At 38.3% G+C, this 19177-nt stretch overlaps 1 protein-coding gene across 1 annotated transcript in view; it reads left to right on the top strand.

Annotated features, from left to right (window-relative positions):
* The window catches only part of CCDC30 (coiled-coil domain containing 30), a 135098-nt gene that overhangs the window by 81115 nt on the left and 34806 nt on the right, over positions 1 to 19177 (top strand). The window contains 3 exon segments of the mRNA XM_087446148.1: positions 4635 to 4814; positions 14127 to 14336; positions 18547 to 18701. Coding sequence (XP_087302274.1) covers positions 4635 to 4814; positions 14127 to 14336; positions 18547 to 18701 — 545 coding nt within the window.

Here is a 19177-nt window from a genome sequence, read left to right as displayed (position 1 = left end):
AGGTCTGCCTGCAGGAGAGACTACCAGCCACACCTCAGTTCTCATACCTCAATCTTACAGGGTCCCTCTTGTACAGATTAAGATTTCCCTGCACACAGCTTTCTAGGAATTCTTCCGAGATCCACAGAGGGAAGCCTTTGTACTCATAAGTAAACCAACTTCAAAAGACTGATGTATTTGAAAAGTGATTCCAGTATACATTTAGGAAAAAAAGGAAGAATAACAGTAAAGGATGTCAAATATAAATTTGAAGGTGCAGATATAGCGTTTGAAAACTAGGCAAGTCACAGTGAACAAGGAAACTATATACCTGAAAGGAAATTCAGATACATTTGAAAGAAAAGGGAGTCAGTCACTGGATTTGTTCAGAACACCAAAAGGAAGTATGACATCAGATATTCAAAATGAGGTTAATTTTCCATGTCCCAGACAGGCCCTTTATTGGGCAGTGGGCCAGAGTAGGAGGTTTGGCCAGAGGCTGAACACTGAGGTCACAAGGATTGTAAAATCTTTGCTTATGAGCTTAAAATGATCCGTGTACTTTTAGAATAATGAAATTTAGAGTATGAGAAGTAACACTCTGATTAATTTATTAATTTTCTTTACCCTTTCCCATTATTTGAAGAATGATTTCTCAATACCTAGGAAGGAGGTGAAAACTATTCTATGGGAACCTGGGAGAACAGCCACTTTGTGCAAGGACAAATAGTCCTATATACCACGTAGCCTCTTAGGGTTTCACTGAATTCTTGCATATTTCAGTAATTTTTTTCATAATAATGACTTTGAATTATTGAAAGAAGTGTAAGTGCTCTTATTCACTTATTCAACCAATATTAATTGCATATCTATGATGTGCCAGGCCCTGTGTTAAGGCACGTACAGCAGTAAACAGATATGGGCCTAAGGGGAAAAAATAACATACTTGTATTTTGAATTTTATATTTCCCAAGGCACCGTCACACACACTGTTTCATTTCCTTCTTTAAGCAGGCCAGGAAGAAAATACATTGTGGACAGATTTTTTTTTTTCTGTAGTGTGTTGTGCAGTGATAATTTCAGAACCTCTTTCTGTATATAGGGTTCTTTGACCTACTGATGGCTATAGATTGTTCTACTCTTTATTTCTTGTGTGTGTGCAGTTTTTTGGTCTTCACCCCTGTGGTCAGATTAGTATCTAGTACCTAGCTGCTATCCATGTGTGCTGTGTCTTCCTCATCTCATAATGTGCAAATCAGCAACTATAGGCTGAGACCAGATATCAAACTTGAAAGAATGCTTATAAGTGGTAAATACATAGAGAAAAAAACTGTGAGAGCCTCTCTTATGAGTGAGAGTTCTATTGTTTATATGTATTTGTGACATCATTTGGGCTACTGATGGGCTTTGGGGGCTTAATTTCTGTATTCCAGATGAGGTTGTGATAGGTGATTTCGAGGTATTACTTTCCCACTATTCTTGAAACAAGCTGGAACGACCATTAATTATTTCAACTTGATACGTTTAAAACCTAGCTTCATGTTTTTCCATAACATTATTGAATATTTACTTTGCTCTAGGCACTATACTAAATACCCTGTGTATATTAAGCAATACACAGAGGCAGGAATATTATTGTTGCCGATTTATAGATGAGGAAACTGAGGCTTTAGAGAGGTTAAATGATTTGCCCAGAGTGACACGTTGTGGTGGAACCTGGGTCTGTCTGCTTTAGAGCTTGACTTTTTAACTGGTATGTCATTTGCTTCCAATTGCTGAAAAATTCAAAGAAAGCATACAGTTCTCATGTCAGGCTAATTTCCTAAGGAAGGATGGCAAGCTAGCTCCTGGAAGCTCTCCCAGGGTGTCTGTCATAGATTATCTTGGTGAATTTATCCTGAGTTGGGCCTTGAGGCTTGCAGGCTCCAAAACTTGATGTATCAGCCCCCCTAGAACATACCTGTGTCTCGTGGGTAAACTCACATTAAACCAAACTTTCAAGGCTACTGGGTAAAATCAGAATGTCCATTAGTTATTATTCTGTAATAATTAATTATAAATATCACTTGAACATGTTTAAATGAACAGTTGCATTTACCTGTAGAGAGCTAAGAAAGACAAATCAAAATCTGAAGGATGTTTGATGAATAGGGAGTCAGAACAAGTGGACTTAGTTCGATGATTGACATATTCACAGATTTTGATAGCCTGTTCCATCTACATTCACCAGATGAGACTATTTAAAGCCAGTAGTCTTTTTTTTTTTTTTAATTTTTTTGTGTGTATGTGAGGAAGATTAGCCCTGAGCTAACATCTGTTGCCAATCTTCCTCTTTTTGCTGGGGAAGATTGGCCCTGAGCTAACATCCGTGCCCATCTTCCTCTACTTTATATGGGACGCCACCACAGCATGCCTTGACAAGCGGCATCGGTGCATGCCCTGGATCCAAACCTGCAAACCCCGGGCCGCCGTAGCGGAGTGTGCGCACTTAACCGCTACCGGCCGTCCCCTAAAGCCAGTAGTCTTTACCTCTGTTTCCACAATAGGAATGATCTTGTCTTTGGGACCAGCATATGAACTTGGTTCGTATTGAATTTTTATTTTATTAAGATAATATTTTGAAATATTAAAAGCTAGATGTTAAGCCTATAAAATTAAGATAATTAATGCTGGTTTCAACTTTAATTCTTAAGGAATTATAAATTCCTTAGGATGGAAGAGACGTTAGGCATTATCTGGTCTTATGCCTTTAATTTGCAGATGAGTAAACTGAGACTCAGAGAGGATAATTGGCTTAACAAATCTGTTGACTGACAAGAAAGGACCCCTGTGTACTTCACTTTGCACTCTTAGTAGCCTGAATGGGCCCTTATGCCTCTGCAGTCACTTTCTACCAGGAAGTAGTTTACATGTTGGATGCCTGACTGGCTGCCTGGTAGCTTCTTTAATAGTTGCCTTCCTTGAAAATAATTTGCATTTCTACTCTGGCAAAGTGACTTGACCAGAAAATGTGGGCAGGAGGAACTACTGTTCTGGCTTTTCTCTTCTTCAAAACAGGCTGAAAACTTCTGTACCTTTGTCCCATTGGTATAAATGGGGTGCTTCTTTCGTGTATCTGTGTTTTGGTATGGTAAGTGGCTATATAGGCTGATGATTACTAACTAATTGTTAAAAGCTTCTGTATAATGGTTGAATAAGAAGATGGGTGGTGATCAAGGCTCTCCAGGCTTAAGGAGAACTCTTGTTTTCAGATGGAAGAAGAAGGCAGTTAAAGTAAAGTTAGGCAGCATCAACAGTAATGGGTAATGTTATTGAGTGCTGGCTATGTGCTAGGCATCGTGCTGACTGCTTGTGTGCATTATCTCACTTAGCCTTTACTCCGTCTAGCATTTATCTTTATTATCCCCATTTTAAGATGAGGAAAATGAAATGTAGAAAGACTAAGTAACTTTTCCCAAATCGCCCAATTAGTTAAGTGGTAGTGTCAGGATTGAAACCCAGATGTATCTAATTCCAAAGTTAGGGTTCTTAATAATTACATTATAATTCCATTAAAGAATTTTCTGTAGGGAGGCTGGCCCAGTGATGTAGTGGTTAGGTTTGGCACATTCCACTTCGGAAGCCTGGGTTTGTGGGTTCAGATCCCAGGCGTGGACCTACACCACTTGTCAGCCATGCTATGGCGGTGACCCACATATACAGTATAGTAAGATTGGCACAGATGTTAGCTCAGGGCTAATCTTCCTCAGTGAAAAAAAAAAAAATTTAAATAAAAAATAAAAGAATTTTCTCTAGGGATCTTAGACACTTGCAGCTCCAAAACAAGCAAATTGGATTTAGATTGCCTTTCTGACTAAACCAAGATAGGAATTGAAGGGCTAACAGGACTTGGGGAATTCTGTGTTGCAATTCTGTTGTAAGCAAGATAGAACTAGAATAATGACCTGGGCTTTTCAGAAAGTCGTAGACAGGAAGCATAGTGGACCAGGACTCAGGGAACTCTAAGTATATCTTATCTGTTAAATTGGATAAGGTTGCATGTGTCATCTGTTCAGCACACCTGTGTGTGCCCACCTTTTAGAAAACCCAAATGACTGCTCCTTTGCTTAAGGTAGTTTTCTTGCACTGGAGAGACCTGACAGCAGAGAGTGCTGTTGTTAAGTAGTGACTGAAGAATCATCAGGTGGTAAAAAGGAAGTCATGAGAAAGGCTAGGAATTTAATTGCTAAATATGCTCTCTCCTTTTGCCAACAGACACGACACACATGCCACACATGCCACACACACAGAGTCACTCTGCTTCCTCACATATTGGCTCTCTGAACTCCTCATTTAAAGCGTGTCCCCAGTTGTCCGTGCTTCTGTTCCCCTTCATTGATGTGCAAAATAAGAAAGTTGATTGTCTATGCTTAACTGCTTTTGTTCACATAATTTCTTTGATGTTTTCACCCTAATATAGCAGTAGTTAAATTATATGAACATGTACCAACTAGCCATAAATGTACAAGAGTAATTTGTTGTAGGTAAGCAAACTCCAAAAACATTTACATGTGAATAATCACATTCTGACAATTCTGGTTCTGGAAGGTGGAACCCATGTTTTATCAATATTCTTTCAAATTGGCCATGTTTCTCTTTTAAAATGTTTGCTTTAGCATCCATCACCTGGAGAAAAACTGAAACACCAGCAGCAAGAGGAACTACAACAACTTCGCCAGAATTTGCACCGGCTCCAGATTCTATGCAACTCAGCTGAAAAAGAGCTTCGATATGAGCGAGGAAAGAACTTGGACTTAAAGCAACATAATAGCTTACTTCAGGAAGAAAGCATTAAGGTAACTCTAGTGGGCGCATCCTTTATTGAAGGGTCTGAATTGCTCAACTGGCCCTGGGAATAAACAAATCAAAATTCCTCAACTTTATAACGCATGATAGGGTCCACAGGTGGGGGACAATGTGAGCTATCTGGTAATTCACTCATTTAACTTTTCCCTACCAAGCAGGCACACAGCTCAGTTGTTTCTCTGCTGCTGAAGACGTATGTATGCTGTCAACCTGTAAATATAAAAAAGTTTTAAGTTACACAATCTTTTGAAATTATTACCTAAAACTTCTAGTTTTACTAAATTTCAGTGACTTAGTCCAAACCCTGGTTGTCCTGCCCTAGTTCTATCTCTAGACTTATTTATCCCTAATAGATGTATCCATTATTATTGGTTGAATCAAATATCAACTGAACCAAGGCACAATTCATGGGAGGGCAAAGTTGTTCTTCCTGACAGAGTGTATCAAAAAGTTCTGGGGACATCCCCCAGACGTGCTTGTTTTAAAATAATCTATGTAGAGCTGCCATCCACAGATTCATCTAAATTTTATGAACCACATAAATGTTCAAACTGAACCACCATGTAAAATAGTACTTCCTTTTAATTGTGGTTCAATTGTGTAAATATATGTTAGGGACCTAGCTTCTGTAAGCCCCTGTCTAAGGTTCTGGAATTCAACATCCAACAAGTGTTTATTGAGCATCAGTCATCGCTGGGCAGGCAACCTTGTCGCTACCAAGGGTTTAATGGTAGGCAAAACAGACATAATCCTTATCCCCTGGTGCAGGGGTCAGCAAACTTTGGCCCATGGATCACAGCCTGCCTGCCTTCTGTTTTTGTAAATAAAGTTTTATTGGCACACAGCCATACCTGTTTTTTTCATGTATTATTGATGGCTGCTTTTGCGCTATAATAGCACATTTAAATAGTTCTAACAAAGACCATATGGCCCACAAAGGCTAAAATATTTACTATCTGGCCCTTTATAGGAAAAGTTTGCCCACCCCTAGTGCAGCGCGATCAATGGACTTTATTTGAAAAGTGACATAAAAATGGATTAAGAAAGGTCCCTACTTTTCAGGAGCTCACAGTCTAATAGGAGAGAGATAGGAAAAAACAATAGCATTTCTCTCAAACTTCAATGGAAGCCTTTTTAGGAGTTCTAGTATTCCCTGATTATTTGAAGAAACCTCTTCCCTATCCTCACCCCTGATTTTTTTTGAATATTGATCATATTCCCTCAAGCCTTTGTAGTTTTAAATTAAATTCCAAATCTTTATCACATTTCTTTGTAAGACAGCCTTTTACCTTTTCCTTCAAACATATTTCTTAGATCATTTTAACTGTCCAACTCTGAACATAGTCAGGCAATACTACATCTTTCTCAAGATGCGATGACCAGAACAACACGGATCATGATGTCTTATATGTGATTGGCACCCTGTAATATTTGTTGAATTGATGAACGAGTGCTTCAGAGATGGGTAAATGATAACTTGGTAAAAAGAAAGGATATTTTTTGTTCTGTTTTAAATCTCCTTCGTGGTAGGGTAAAATATTGGCCATTTTAGTAATGAGACATCAGTCTTTTGGCTGGTCCCCTAGGCCAGGCACCTAAGCAGAGTCATATACAATAACCAACTACCTTTTATTGGCAGTTTGTCCACTTTATCTCTTATAAACCTCCCCACAACCCTGAAGGGTCAGCATTTTATAGATGAGAAAACTGAAAGGCTGCAAAGCTAACAAATTGGAGAGTCAGAACTTAAACCCAGTCCTGTTTCTCTCTTTTCTGTGTACAGCTGTCTTTCCATATTATACCTCTCCTCAACTTGGGGTCATTTTGGGACTTCAGCTTTGCAAACTCAGAGCTCACTTTTTAAAATCCACTCAGAGGTGATCAAACCTCTGATCTCTGGCTACCATTAGACATACTCATAAGACTGATTAAGAAACCAGAATATTAATTTATTGCTTTTAAACCATTTTATGTGATGGGGCTTTGGGGGAAAAAATAAATAAATAAAAATTATTAAAAAAAAGGGCCGGCCCCGTGGCTTGGTGGTTGAGTGTGCGTGCTCCGCTGCTGGCGGCCTGGGTTCGATCCCAGGCGCGCACCGACGCACTGCTTCTCCGGCCATGCTGAGGCTGCGTCCCACATACAGCAACTAGAAGGATGTGCAACTATGACATACAGCTATCTACTGGGGCTTTGGGGGAAAAAATAAATAAATAAAAATTATTAAACCATTTTATGTGAAATATAACACTGAGAAGGTACATAAAACATAAATATATAGTTTAACAAATTGTTGTAAAGTGATCACTTATGTAGCCACCACCCAGGACAAGAAATAGCACATTGGCTGTATACCAGTGTCCCCTGAGAGCCTCTTTCCCATCATAGTCTCATCGCCTTCTCACTTGAGCAGTGACCACTAATTTTGGTAATTACTCTCTTGCTTTACTTTATGGTTTTACCACTTACATATGAATCCCACACAATATAGTTCAGTTTTGCCTATTTTGAATATTTTACAAACATAGTCAATCATTATATGCACCTTATGTCTGTCTTCTTATGATCTACTTTGTTTGGAAGATTCATCCATGTGTGTATAGCCGTTGTTCATTTATTTTCTTTGCAGTATAGTATTCTACCATAAGAAAATGCCATAATTTATTTATTGTTTCTATGGTTTATGGGCATCTTGCATGTTTTCAGCTTTTGGCTATTAAGAAGAATGCTATGGGCTTACAAAGCTTCAAGCAGAGAGCTGTTCTGCTACCACCAACATTGAGACACTTTGCTGGATCCTCTTCCTGACACTTGAATGTCCCAACCTAAAGCTGAAGAAGCCGCCCTAGATGCACGTATCATTGGCCATAACAGTGTTTTCTCCAGTGTTGTTGTCTCATTTCATCATCACCAACATTACCGCAATGCTGAGTGTTGGCTCTATGACTAATGAACACAGGTCCCAGAGGTTTTTAGCTTTCTTGGCCTATGGAGTAAGTGAACAATATATTATGAAAGAACTTGTACCCTTTCTATTTACAATAAAAGGTTTAGGTTTCATAATCTTGAATGAATCCAATGCACTAAATAGTCCAACACTCGATTTCTTCTTTTCTTTGATGTCTCTGTTTCTTCTGTTCATTGGATCTGGATCTTACTGAGTTTTTCGTGGTTACATTGTTCTTGAAAAATGAAACTTCCAGGCTATCTAATAGGTTAGAGTACCTTGTGAGAAGAAATCAACAGTTAATAGATTTGTTCCTGTTAATGAAGTTTCAAAAGCTGTACCAATCCTCAAAAATAAAATGAGAAAATGAAAAAAAAAAATGAGAGAAGTTGAACTGGTTTAGAATGGCAGAGGGAATAAAGGGGATTTTCGCTGGAAAAATAGGAAGCTTGTTAAAGTTTAACCTAGATTTCTCTGGGGGAATACTAAAGAGACAAGCTTATTACAGTATTTTTTCCTGTTGACCTACATTGACCCACCAATGATATCAAGGCATTTTATTCTAAGGGTTTAATTTCTTCATTTCTACATGCATTCATTTCTATTCTGTTTAATAAACTATTTTGATGATTTTTACATGTCTGTAAACATTTTTGGAGACAGCATTTCTGGTTTTCAGAAGTTAAAGCAAAAGGAGGTATCATAAACTCAGCACTCTGGGCACTTTGAACAGCTTTTCCCTAAGGAGCTTTACCTTTAAACAGAGAGCATAAGAGAACATTGTTCAGATACACTCATTTAATGAATGTAAGACTCTTTTCTGAATAGTGAGATGTGTGAAAGGATCTGAGTCATGCCTCTACTTTTTAACAACTGCTGCTATGAATATTCATGTACATGTGTCCTGATGTTCATAAGTGTGTATTTCTCTAGGAAGAGAGAGTGGAATTATTGCATCATAGGGTTTATATGACTTCAACCCTTTTCTAAAGTTTTATACTCCCACCAGCCGGGTATGAAGGTTCTCGTGGCTCTGCATCCTCATCAACTCTGGATACTGTCAGACTTTAAAATTTTTGCTAATCTAGTATAAGGGTTTACTGGTAGCTCCTTGCAGTTTTAATATGTATTTCCGTTTATAAAGATTTTTTATTTATTCATTTTTTTTTCCCCCCAAAGCCCCAGCAGATAGTTGTATGTCATAGGTTCACATCCTTCTAGTTGCTGTACGTGGGACTCGGCCTCGCGCTGGACGGAGAAGTGGTGCCTTGGGGCGCGCCCGGGATCCGAACCCGGGCCGCCAGCATCAGAGCGCGCGCACTTAACCGCTAAGCCATGGAGCCGGCCCGTATTTCCGTTTATAAATGAGGTTGAGCAGCTTCATATATGTTTATTTGGCATTTGAGTTCCTATTTTGTGAAATGCCTGTTCAAGATTTTGTTCAGTTTTCTTTTGGCCTTCTGTCCTTTTAATTTTTCTCTAAATTTATAGGGGTTCTTTATAGATGAACCCTTGATCAAGTATGTGTTACAAATATCTTCTACTCTGGCTTGTATTTTTACTCTCTAAATATGATATCTTTTGATGAATCAAAGTTTGTAAGTTTAATCTAATCAGTGTTTACCTTTATAATTGGTGATTTGGGGATCTGATTTAAGAAATCTTTGTCTACCTCAAAGTCATGAAGATATTCTCCTACATTACTCTATTGTCACTTGAGTCAAAAAATATTGGTATATGTGTGTTATGTTTCTGAGCTCTCTATTCTATTCCATTATTCTATTTGTCTATTCTTGTGCCAATAACATGCTATCTTAATTACTTTAGCTTTATGTAAATCTTAATATTTGACAGAGAAAATCCTTCACCTTATTCTTCTTGATCTAGGATGTCTTGACTATTCTTGGCCATTTGAAGTTCTATATAAATTTTATCATCGCTTGTCAAGTAACACGCACAACCTACATACACTCACACACAACACACATACACTCACAACATTTTGAGATTTTAGTTGGAATTACACTGAATCTATAGATAAATTTGGGCAGAATTTAGATCTTTACAATATTGATTTCTCTAATTTATGAAATATGTGTGTGTAGTACATTTAGGTCTTCTTTAATTTCTCTCAATATCATAATTTTGTTTGTGGAGGTCTTACATATCTTTTGTTAGACTTATTCCTAGGGGCTGATATTTTCCATACTATTATAAATGGTAACTTGTAAAATTTTTCATTTTCTAACTATTGCTAATATATAAAAATGCAATTAATATTTTCTAATAAAAAGGGTTTAATTAATAAAAGGTTTTATTAATAATTTCTAATTTATTTTTTAATTTACTCATTTCTTATCTAATTTATTGATAATTTCTAATAATTTTCTAGTAAAAGGGTTTAATTAATAAAGGTTTAATTAATAAAAACCTTGCTGTACTTTTAAATTAATTCTTATAATTTATGTTTATATTATTTTGGATTTTCTATGCAAGAAATCATATCTGAGCATGATTTCACTCATACGTGGACGATAAACTAACACACAGACAGAACAGTTTGGTGGTTACCAGGGGGAAGGGGGTTGGGCGGTGGGCACAAGGGGTGAAGGGACACATTTATATGGTGACTGACAAACAATAATGTACAACTAAAACTTCACAATGTTATAAACTATTATGACATCAATAAACAATAGAAATCATATCTGAGAATAAATATAATTTTCTTTCTTCACTTCTAAATGTTAGACCTTTTGGAGTCAATTGTATGGTGATAGATGGAAACTAGGTTTTTGTAGTGAGTGCACCGTAGTATATAGAGAAGTCGAATTATAATGTTGTACACCTGAAACTTAATGTTATAAACCAGTGTTACCTTGATAAAAAAAAAAGAAAGAAAGATGCATTCAGCACAGTGTTATTTCAGTGAATGGAAGTGATACCTATTCTGTAATGCATGTAGTGAAGTGTTTAAGAATACATTTACTAATAATTTTTTTAACAAACTAAAAAAAATAACAAATGTTACAACTTTCATTCTTTTTTTCTTGTTCTATGCAGTGGCTAGTACAATGCTGGATAGAACTGGTGATAGTGGGTGTCCTTTTCTCATTCCCAATCTCAAAGGACAAACTCTCAAATTTCACCATTTAGTATGTTTTTGTAGAGGTTTTAAATATACATTCTTGATCACATTAAGGAAATTCTTTTATAGTGTTAGTTTGTTCAATGTTTTATGATAAGTACGTATTGAATTTCATCAAATTCTTTTTCTGCATATTTTGAAAAGATAAAATTTTTAAAGCTTAAATCTCTTAATATGGTGAATTGCATTGGCTGCTCTTCTAATGTTAATCCAACTTTGCATTCCTGGGATAAACGCAACGTCATCATAAATTATGATCCCTTTTCTACGTTGCTGATTTTGGCTTGCTTACATTTCTTTGGAATGTTTGCATCTGAGCCATGAGTGAGACTGGCCTGTCATTTTCTCTCCCCCAGTTTCCAGGTCAGATTTTGGTATTACGGTTATCCCAGCCTCTTAACATAAGATGGTGATTTACTCTCTCTTTCTGTTCTCTGGGAAAGTTTCTGTAAGATTACAATTATTTCTTAAATAATTATAAGAACTCTGAATTCTTCTGATTCTAGAGTTTTCTTTTGGGAAGATTTCCAATTACTGATTCAGTTTCTTAATAGTTATGAGAAGTCACATTTTTTTATTTCTTCTTTTATCAACTTTGGTATATTTTATTTTTTCTAGAAATTTTTCCTTTGCATTTAAATTTTTAAAATTTTTACATAAACTTATCCATTTTTTGGTATAACAATGTTCCTTTTTATTTTCATGATACTAGTCACTTATGCTTTGTTGCTTTTCTCTTGTTCAGTCTCATAGAAGTTTACCCATTTTATTAGCCTTTTTAAAGAACCAACTTTTAGCCTTGTTGATCCACTCTACTGTATTCTTTTTAGATAAATAACAAATGCAGGTATTTCACAATTTAGAGACAGTATAGTGTAGAGTACTGGATTAGAATCAGAAAATCTGTATTCAGACCTTGGCTCTATCATTTGCCAACTATATTTGAGGCTCAACTTTTTCATTTCTAAAATGGAATAAAATACCAGTCTCAGCTACTTCATAGATATGAAAACCTAACCAATGTAAAATAGTTATATTAGTATCTGCCTCGGTTCTATCCTTCAAATACAATAGATTTTCTATAAGTGGTTCTTGAAGAACAACAGTTAACCTGTATTAGGTGGTACCTATGTGTCTGGCTCTATTCTTTTTTTGTGTTTGTGAGGAAGATCAGCCCTGAGCTAGAATCCAATGCTAATCCTCCTCTTTTTGCTGAGGAAGATTGGCCCTGGGCTAACATTAGTGCCCATCTTCCTCTACTTTATATGTTGGACGCCTGCCACAGCATGGCTTGACAAGCGGTGCATCAGTGTGCGCCCGGCATCCAAACCTGCGAACCCTCGGGCCACTGAAGCGGAGCACGTGCACTTAACCGCTACACCACCTGGCCAGCCCCAAGTCTGGATCTATTCTTGATGCTTTCATTGCCTTTTTTTTTTTTTTTGTGAGGAAGATCAGCCCTGAGCCAACATCCGTGCCAATCCTCCTCTTTTTGCTGAGGAAGACCGGCTCTGAGCTAACATCTATTGCCAGTCCTCCTCCTTTTTTTTTTGGCCCTGAAGCCCCAGTAGATAGTTGTATGTCATAGCTGCACATCCTTCTACTTGCTGTATGTGGGACGCGGCCTCAGCATGGCCGGAGAAGCGGTGCGTCGGTGCACGCCCGGGATCCGAACCCAGGCCGCCAGAAGCAGAGCGCGTGCACTTAACCGCTAAGCCACGGGGCCGGCCCTTCATTGCTTTGTTTTATTTAATGTAGCCTCGGAACTGTCCTATGAGGTACGTAGTTATTATGCCCGTATTACAGATGAAGAAACTGATGCTCAGAGAGGTTGAATGTTATTAACTTTTAGGTTCACTTCATAAATCTGATTGGTTAATACACAGAAGTCACAAGTGGAAGAAATTATAGTTACAATCTCTATTAATTCAATTAAAAAGCTTTGAGTCCAGGAAATCATTTTATAGGAGGAAAAATAAATTCTCTTTCAGCATTTTTGTCTGTGAGCCCTGCCTAGTATATATATTCACCAGGTTCTAATATTCCTTAGACTATCATTCATTTATTTGTTCAGTAAATACTGATTAATCATCTACTCTTAGGCACTTTGGTGGGCCTTGGATACCAAGAAGTGAATAGAACACATGGTCCCTGGTCTCTTGGAATTTACAGTAGGAAAAAAGGATGATAAACAAGTAGATAAATACATGTTTAATTATAAATTGTGATAAGTTCCATGAAGGAAATAAATGTGGCACAGTAAGTAATCCTGTTTGGATTAAATGATCATGAAAGTTTTCTCCTACAAAGTTACGTTTAAGCTAAGACCTGAAGAAGTGTCAGGACCAGTGTTGAGGCTATTGCTACGTCCCAGGCTAGAGATGATGATGATCTAGACTAGGGTGGTGACACAAACAACACAAATGGATTCATGCAAGATATGCTGTGGAGGCAGAGTGACAGCATATGCTGAATTGGCTCATGGTGGAAAAGGAAGACTCAAGGATGACTCTCAGGTTACTAGCCTGGTGGCATCATTTACTGAAATCAGGAAGACTGAGAGAAAAATGATTTTGGAGATATGGGAAGAATCAAGGAGTTTCATTTTGGCAGTTATTGGCTTAACGGTGGTATTTTAAGTCATGAGAATGAACCTAGAAAATGATCCACTCTCATGGCCTACGATAGTCCAGTAATATTTAGAAGTTGGGTAGCATTAGAACAGTCTACAAAAGAGACCAAGAAGGAACAGCAGAGAAGTAAGTGAAAACCAGGAGAGTTAGGTATCACAGACTCCAAGAGAGGAGAACTTTCTGAGATAGAGGGAGGGCACATTACTGAGAGGTAATTGTCCACTGGATTTATTCTGGCAGTGGGGAGGTCAGTAGTGCCCTCGGCAACAACGGTTTCATGGAGCAGTGGGAATGAAAGCCAGCTTGGGGTGGATGGAAAAATGGATGGAAAATGTTTAGACCATGCATATATAGACACTCTTAAGAAAATTCCTTTGTCCAGCTGCCATCTGGTTGGATAGACTTTGGCAAACCTTACTAACACATGGCAACTCCAGAGAGGTAACCAAGCATGTGCCGTTGGTGTGTGTCAGCTCTTGGGGGACTGCACTCCTCTGAAAGCTGCTTCTTCTGCCTCACATTCACATTCATTCCATGCTGATTTTCATCACTCTTATTTATTCCCCACCTCTAGATCAAAATTGAACTAAAGCAGGCCCAGCAGAAGTTATTAGACAGTGCAAAGATGTGCTCATCACTCACGGCAGAGTGGAAGCACTGTCAGCAGAAAATCAGAGAACTGGAGCTGGAAGTACTTAACCAGGCTCAGTGCATTAAATCACAGAACAGCCTACAGGAAAAGCTGGCTCAGGAGAAATCTAAAGTTGCTGATGCAGAGGAAAAGGTAATTATCCTCACGCTTAATAAATAGCATGCAGTGGATACTGCTACTGAAATCCTGTTTCTCCAAGGATTTTAAGAAGTAGATGTGGTGCAAACTTGATAGAATTCTAGGATTTTTCTTTACTCTCCCATGCTTTCCTCTCTTTTGACTTCACTTGCTCCTATAGTTCCAGTAAATCTTGTATGTTTATTTAAACTGTGTGAACTTAGAAAGGTAAGTTTCATTAAAGCTATAACATGAGCTTAAAGAACTGACTGAGACCATATGACTGTTGTTTTATACTTTCATATTTTAAGAGACTTATTCTCTCATTTGGATTGGCTATTTATATGATTTTTTTTTTAAAGATTTTATTTATTTATTTTTTCCCCCAAAGCCACAGCAGATAGTTGCATGTCATAGCTGCACATCCCTCCAGTTGCTGCATGTGGGACGCGGCCCCAGCATGGCCGGAGAAGCGGTGCGTCGGTGCACGCCCGGGATCCGAACCCGGGCCGCCAGCAGCGGAGCGCGTGCACTTAACCGCTAAGCCACCGGGCCGGCCCTATATGATTTTTATTTTATAATTTTTGGAGGGATTTGTGTAGTGAAATGGATCATTTTGAAATATTGCCCCTGCATTTTAGATTCCGTGGCACTAGGTGGCAGTAGTATGTAACAGCTGCACATTTTGATCTGTGGGTTTGTCTGAGAGTCAGATCTTACATAAAAAATGTCATTTCATCAAACCATATAAATATAAAACAGACATCAAAAAGTTGAAGACAGCAATCTGAATTAAACTCAAAAGCTAATGTTGAATTACAGAAGCCAGCACAAAAGAGTTCTTAGTGTAATTTCATGGATATGAGGTTCAAGAACAGACAAAACTACGCCATGGTGACAGGACAGTGGTTGTCTGCACGAGGGGCATTAACTGACCTCTCAGTTAATGAGAGGGACGTGAGGGAATCTTCTGTGGTCCTAGAAGGATTCTGTGTCTTCGTCTGGGAGATAGTTATATAAGTAAAACTTTACTGAGTATGAGTGAGATGTGTCCACTTTACCATATGTATGTTATTATTCCATTAAAAAAGGAATTGGTAAAATTGATAAAGATTGGTAAAATTTTTAAATTTAGACAATACTAAATATTAGTACTGGATTTTGTGCAACAGGAACTCTTATATTCTGATTGTAGTTGGAAGAGTAAATAGCATAAACACTTTGGAAAGCAATTTGGCATTAGTATCTAGTTAAGTTACAGATATATATACCATACAACCCAACATTTCTACTACTAAGCGTAAACACTAGAGAAACTATTATACTGCACATATGTATCAGGAGACAGGAATACAATCATTTTCATAGTAACATTGTTCCAAATAGCAGAAAATTGGAAACCCAAATATCCACTGACATGAGATCAAATAAATTGTATATTTACACAGTAGCATACAACAGTGAAAATGAACGACCTGCAGGTACCTGCTGTAGTTCGATACAATATTGAATAAAAATCAAGTCACCAAAACCACAGTGTGATTCCATTGCTATAACGGTCAAAATAGTACAAAATAAAAACTATGTCATATAGAGATATATGTTATTAAAAGAAAAAGCAAGATGGGCCGGCCCTGTGGCTTGGTGGTTAAGTGCGCGCGCTGCAATGCTGGCGGCCCGGGGTTCGGATCCCGGGTGCGCATCGAGGTGCCACTTCTCCGTCCATCCTGAGGCCGAGTCCCACATGCCGCAACTAGAAGGATGTGCAGCTATGACATACAACTATCTGCTGGGGCTTTGGGGGGAAAAAATAAAATAAATAAAGAAAAAGCAAGAAAGTGATTAACACAAAATTCAAGATATTGGTTTTCTGAGCTGAAGAGAGAAGGATAATCAAAAAGGGTCATAGAGTGGACTTCAAAAGTATTGGAAATGTTCTCTGTCTTAAATTGGGTGGTGGGTTCAAAAGTTTGGCATATGTCCTCGACAGAGAAGCCAACGGCATGAGACTTTCATCTGTGGAATTAAGACTGAATATCTTGGGCTGGCCCCATGGCTTAGTGGTTAAGTGCGCGTGCTCTGTGCCCCGGGTTCGGATCCCAGGCGTGCACCAACACACCACTTGTCCAGCCATGCTGAGGCGGCGTCCCACATACAGCAGCTAGAAGGATGTGCAACTATGACATACAACTATCTACTGGGGCTTTGGGGAGAAAAAGGGGGAAAAAAAAAAGACAATATCTTTATTTTTTTTATTTTTTATTTTTTTTGTGAGGAGATCAGCCCTGTGCTAGCATCTGCCATTCCTCCTCTTTTTTTTGCTGAGGAAGACTTGCCCCGGGCTAACATCTGTGCCCCTCTTCCTCCACTTTATATGGGACGCCGCCACAGCATGGCTTGCCAAGCAGTGCGTCGGTACGCGCCCAGGATCCGAACTGGCGAACCCCGGGCCACCGCAGTGGAGCGCACACACTTAACCACTTGCGCCACCGGGCTGGCCCCTGAATATTTTTATGCAAAGCATTTTCCCTAGGCAGAACTGAATGGGGCAGCTCAAAGGAACTTGACCTGGCCTCAGATGACCTGGCTGCCCACTGCCATTGCCCTTGAATCATTCTGCATCTCCACCACCCCTATGATGTGGGCTTTGCAGGGACCTAGGGCTGATGCAGAAAGCCTTCTCTTAGAAAAGGACTGCCATCCACTGGCATTCACTGAATGTTTGTGGAGAATCTGGTGCCAAACCATTGTAAAGGATTCATTGTTGCAACAGGAGTACAATAGAGGGAGAACAGCTGTTCTGCTGAAAACTATTCATTCAGCAAATATTTACTGAGCACCTACTATATACCAGTCACAATTTTGGGTGAAAATTTTTAATGACACTTTTTTTTTTTTTTTTTTGGTGAGGAAGATTAGCCCTGAACTAACATCTGTTGCCAATCCTCCTCTTTTTTTTGCTGAGGAAGACTGGCCCTGGGCTAACATCCGTGCCCATCTTCCTCTACTTTGTATGTGGGACACCTGGCACAGCATGGCTTGATAAGTGGTACATATGTCCGCGCCCAAGATCTGAACCTGCGAACCCTGGGCCGCCAAAGTGGGGTGCGTGAACTTAACCACTACACCATCAGGCTGGCCCCTTAATGACACTTTTAATCTAACATAAATTCTAAAATAAAATTATATATCTCTTTTCCAATTCATAAATCCTATTTTTAGTTCTGTGAGGGCATTAAAGAATATATGACTGGTGCTAGGCAATATGCTAATAGTCCTTGATTTATAAGAGGCTTCTACTTTGTTTTGAGATACTATTCATGAATCTAGCCACACTGGAGAAACTAGACACTCGCACACATTGCTGTTGGAAGTGTGAATTGGTCTAATACCTATGGAGACAGTTTGACATTATCTGCTAAACAAACAAATAATAATAACCTTTGCCCTAGCAAATCCACATCTCATAAGTTTTTCTAGAGACATTGTTTGTAAGTGTATTGTTTGTTATAGCAAAAGATTGGAATCAACCTAAATGTCTATCAGTAGGGGGCTAGTTAAGTTGTGGTATATCCTTACAGTGGAATGGTATGCAGCTGTAAAAGAGAAGACAATGCTATATATATGTATAATATGAAAAAATCACAGAGTGTATTGTTATAAAAGAAAGCAAGGTGCATAGGTATATATAATGTGTCATTATTTGAGTAAAAAAATGTGTGTATGGGGGAAAACTATACAATATTTGTTTATATGCATAAATAAATTTCTGGAAGGCTACACAAGACACTAACACCAGTGATTACCTATTTGGTGGTGGACAGGGATGGGAAGGAGACTTTTCACTATGTAGCTTAGTTTACACACACACACACACACACACAAAACTATGCAAATGTATTACATGTGGCAAAACTTAAGTAATTTATTTTAAAATAAGGGGTACATATGTAGGTGACAGATGGAAACTAGACTTTTGGTGGCAAACAGAAGCCAAAATATAATGATGTACACCTGAAATTTACATAATGCTATAAGCCAATGTGATGTCAATGAAATTAAAAAAAAGAGAGAGAAAAAAATAAAAATAAATCTAGCCACACTCTCTACTTTCGATGAGATTTGTGTGTTAGCACTACTGTTTGCTATGTGTACTGTATTTCCCTAATTGGAAAATAGGTCACACGCTTCTTAAAGTTTTATTTGTAAACTTTTTTCATTCAAGATCTTGGATCTGCAGCAGAAATTAAAACATGCTCATAAAGTCTGTCTCACAGACACTTGTATTCTGGGGAAGAAGCAACTAGAGGAAAGGATAAAAGAAGCCATAGAAAATGAAGCTAAAATAAAGCACCAGTATCAGGAGGAACAGCAGAAGAGGTAAGAGGAGCAAAAATGTCAGTCCCCGTGACCGAGTTTAGCACTGTGTCCCTGTGCCCCCACTGAAGTAAACGCAGTCACACAACTGCTTATGTACAGCACTTATCACGCTGTATGCTAATGGTTTATTTTCTTATTTGCTTTCCACACTAGAGTGTGGGGTCCTTAAGGAAAGGAATTATTTCTTGTTGTCCTTAAACACACTGGACGCACCAGTAAATTGTGTTGAATGACTGGATTGCCTATGGAATACGATGCTCTGGGATTTGCTTTTCCAGCTCTAACATGATTGGCACAAAATGCAGACTAGAACGAAGTTGGTGTTTTGTATTTATCAGCTGATTTTCTTCAAAGAAGTTTCAAGTACTTTATGCCATCTTAATCATCAACAAGCTGCTACCAGATAGGAGCTGTCATGTTTTTTTTCTAAAATTACGATTAGGGCCCAGCCTGGTGGCATAGCAGTTAAGTTCGCG

The sequence above is a fragment of the Ceratotherium simum genome, chromosome 22, assembly GCF_057802395.1.
Source record: "Ceratotherium simum simum isolate JZ-2026a chromosome 22, ASM5780239v1, whole genome shotgun sequence".
NCBI lineage: Eukaryota > Metazoa > Chordata > Mammalia > Perissodactyla > Rhinocerotidae > Ceratotherium > Ceratotherium simum.
This window is presented reverse-complemented; position numbering and strand designations above follow the sequence as displayed.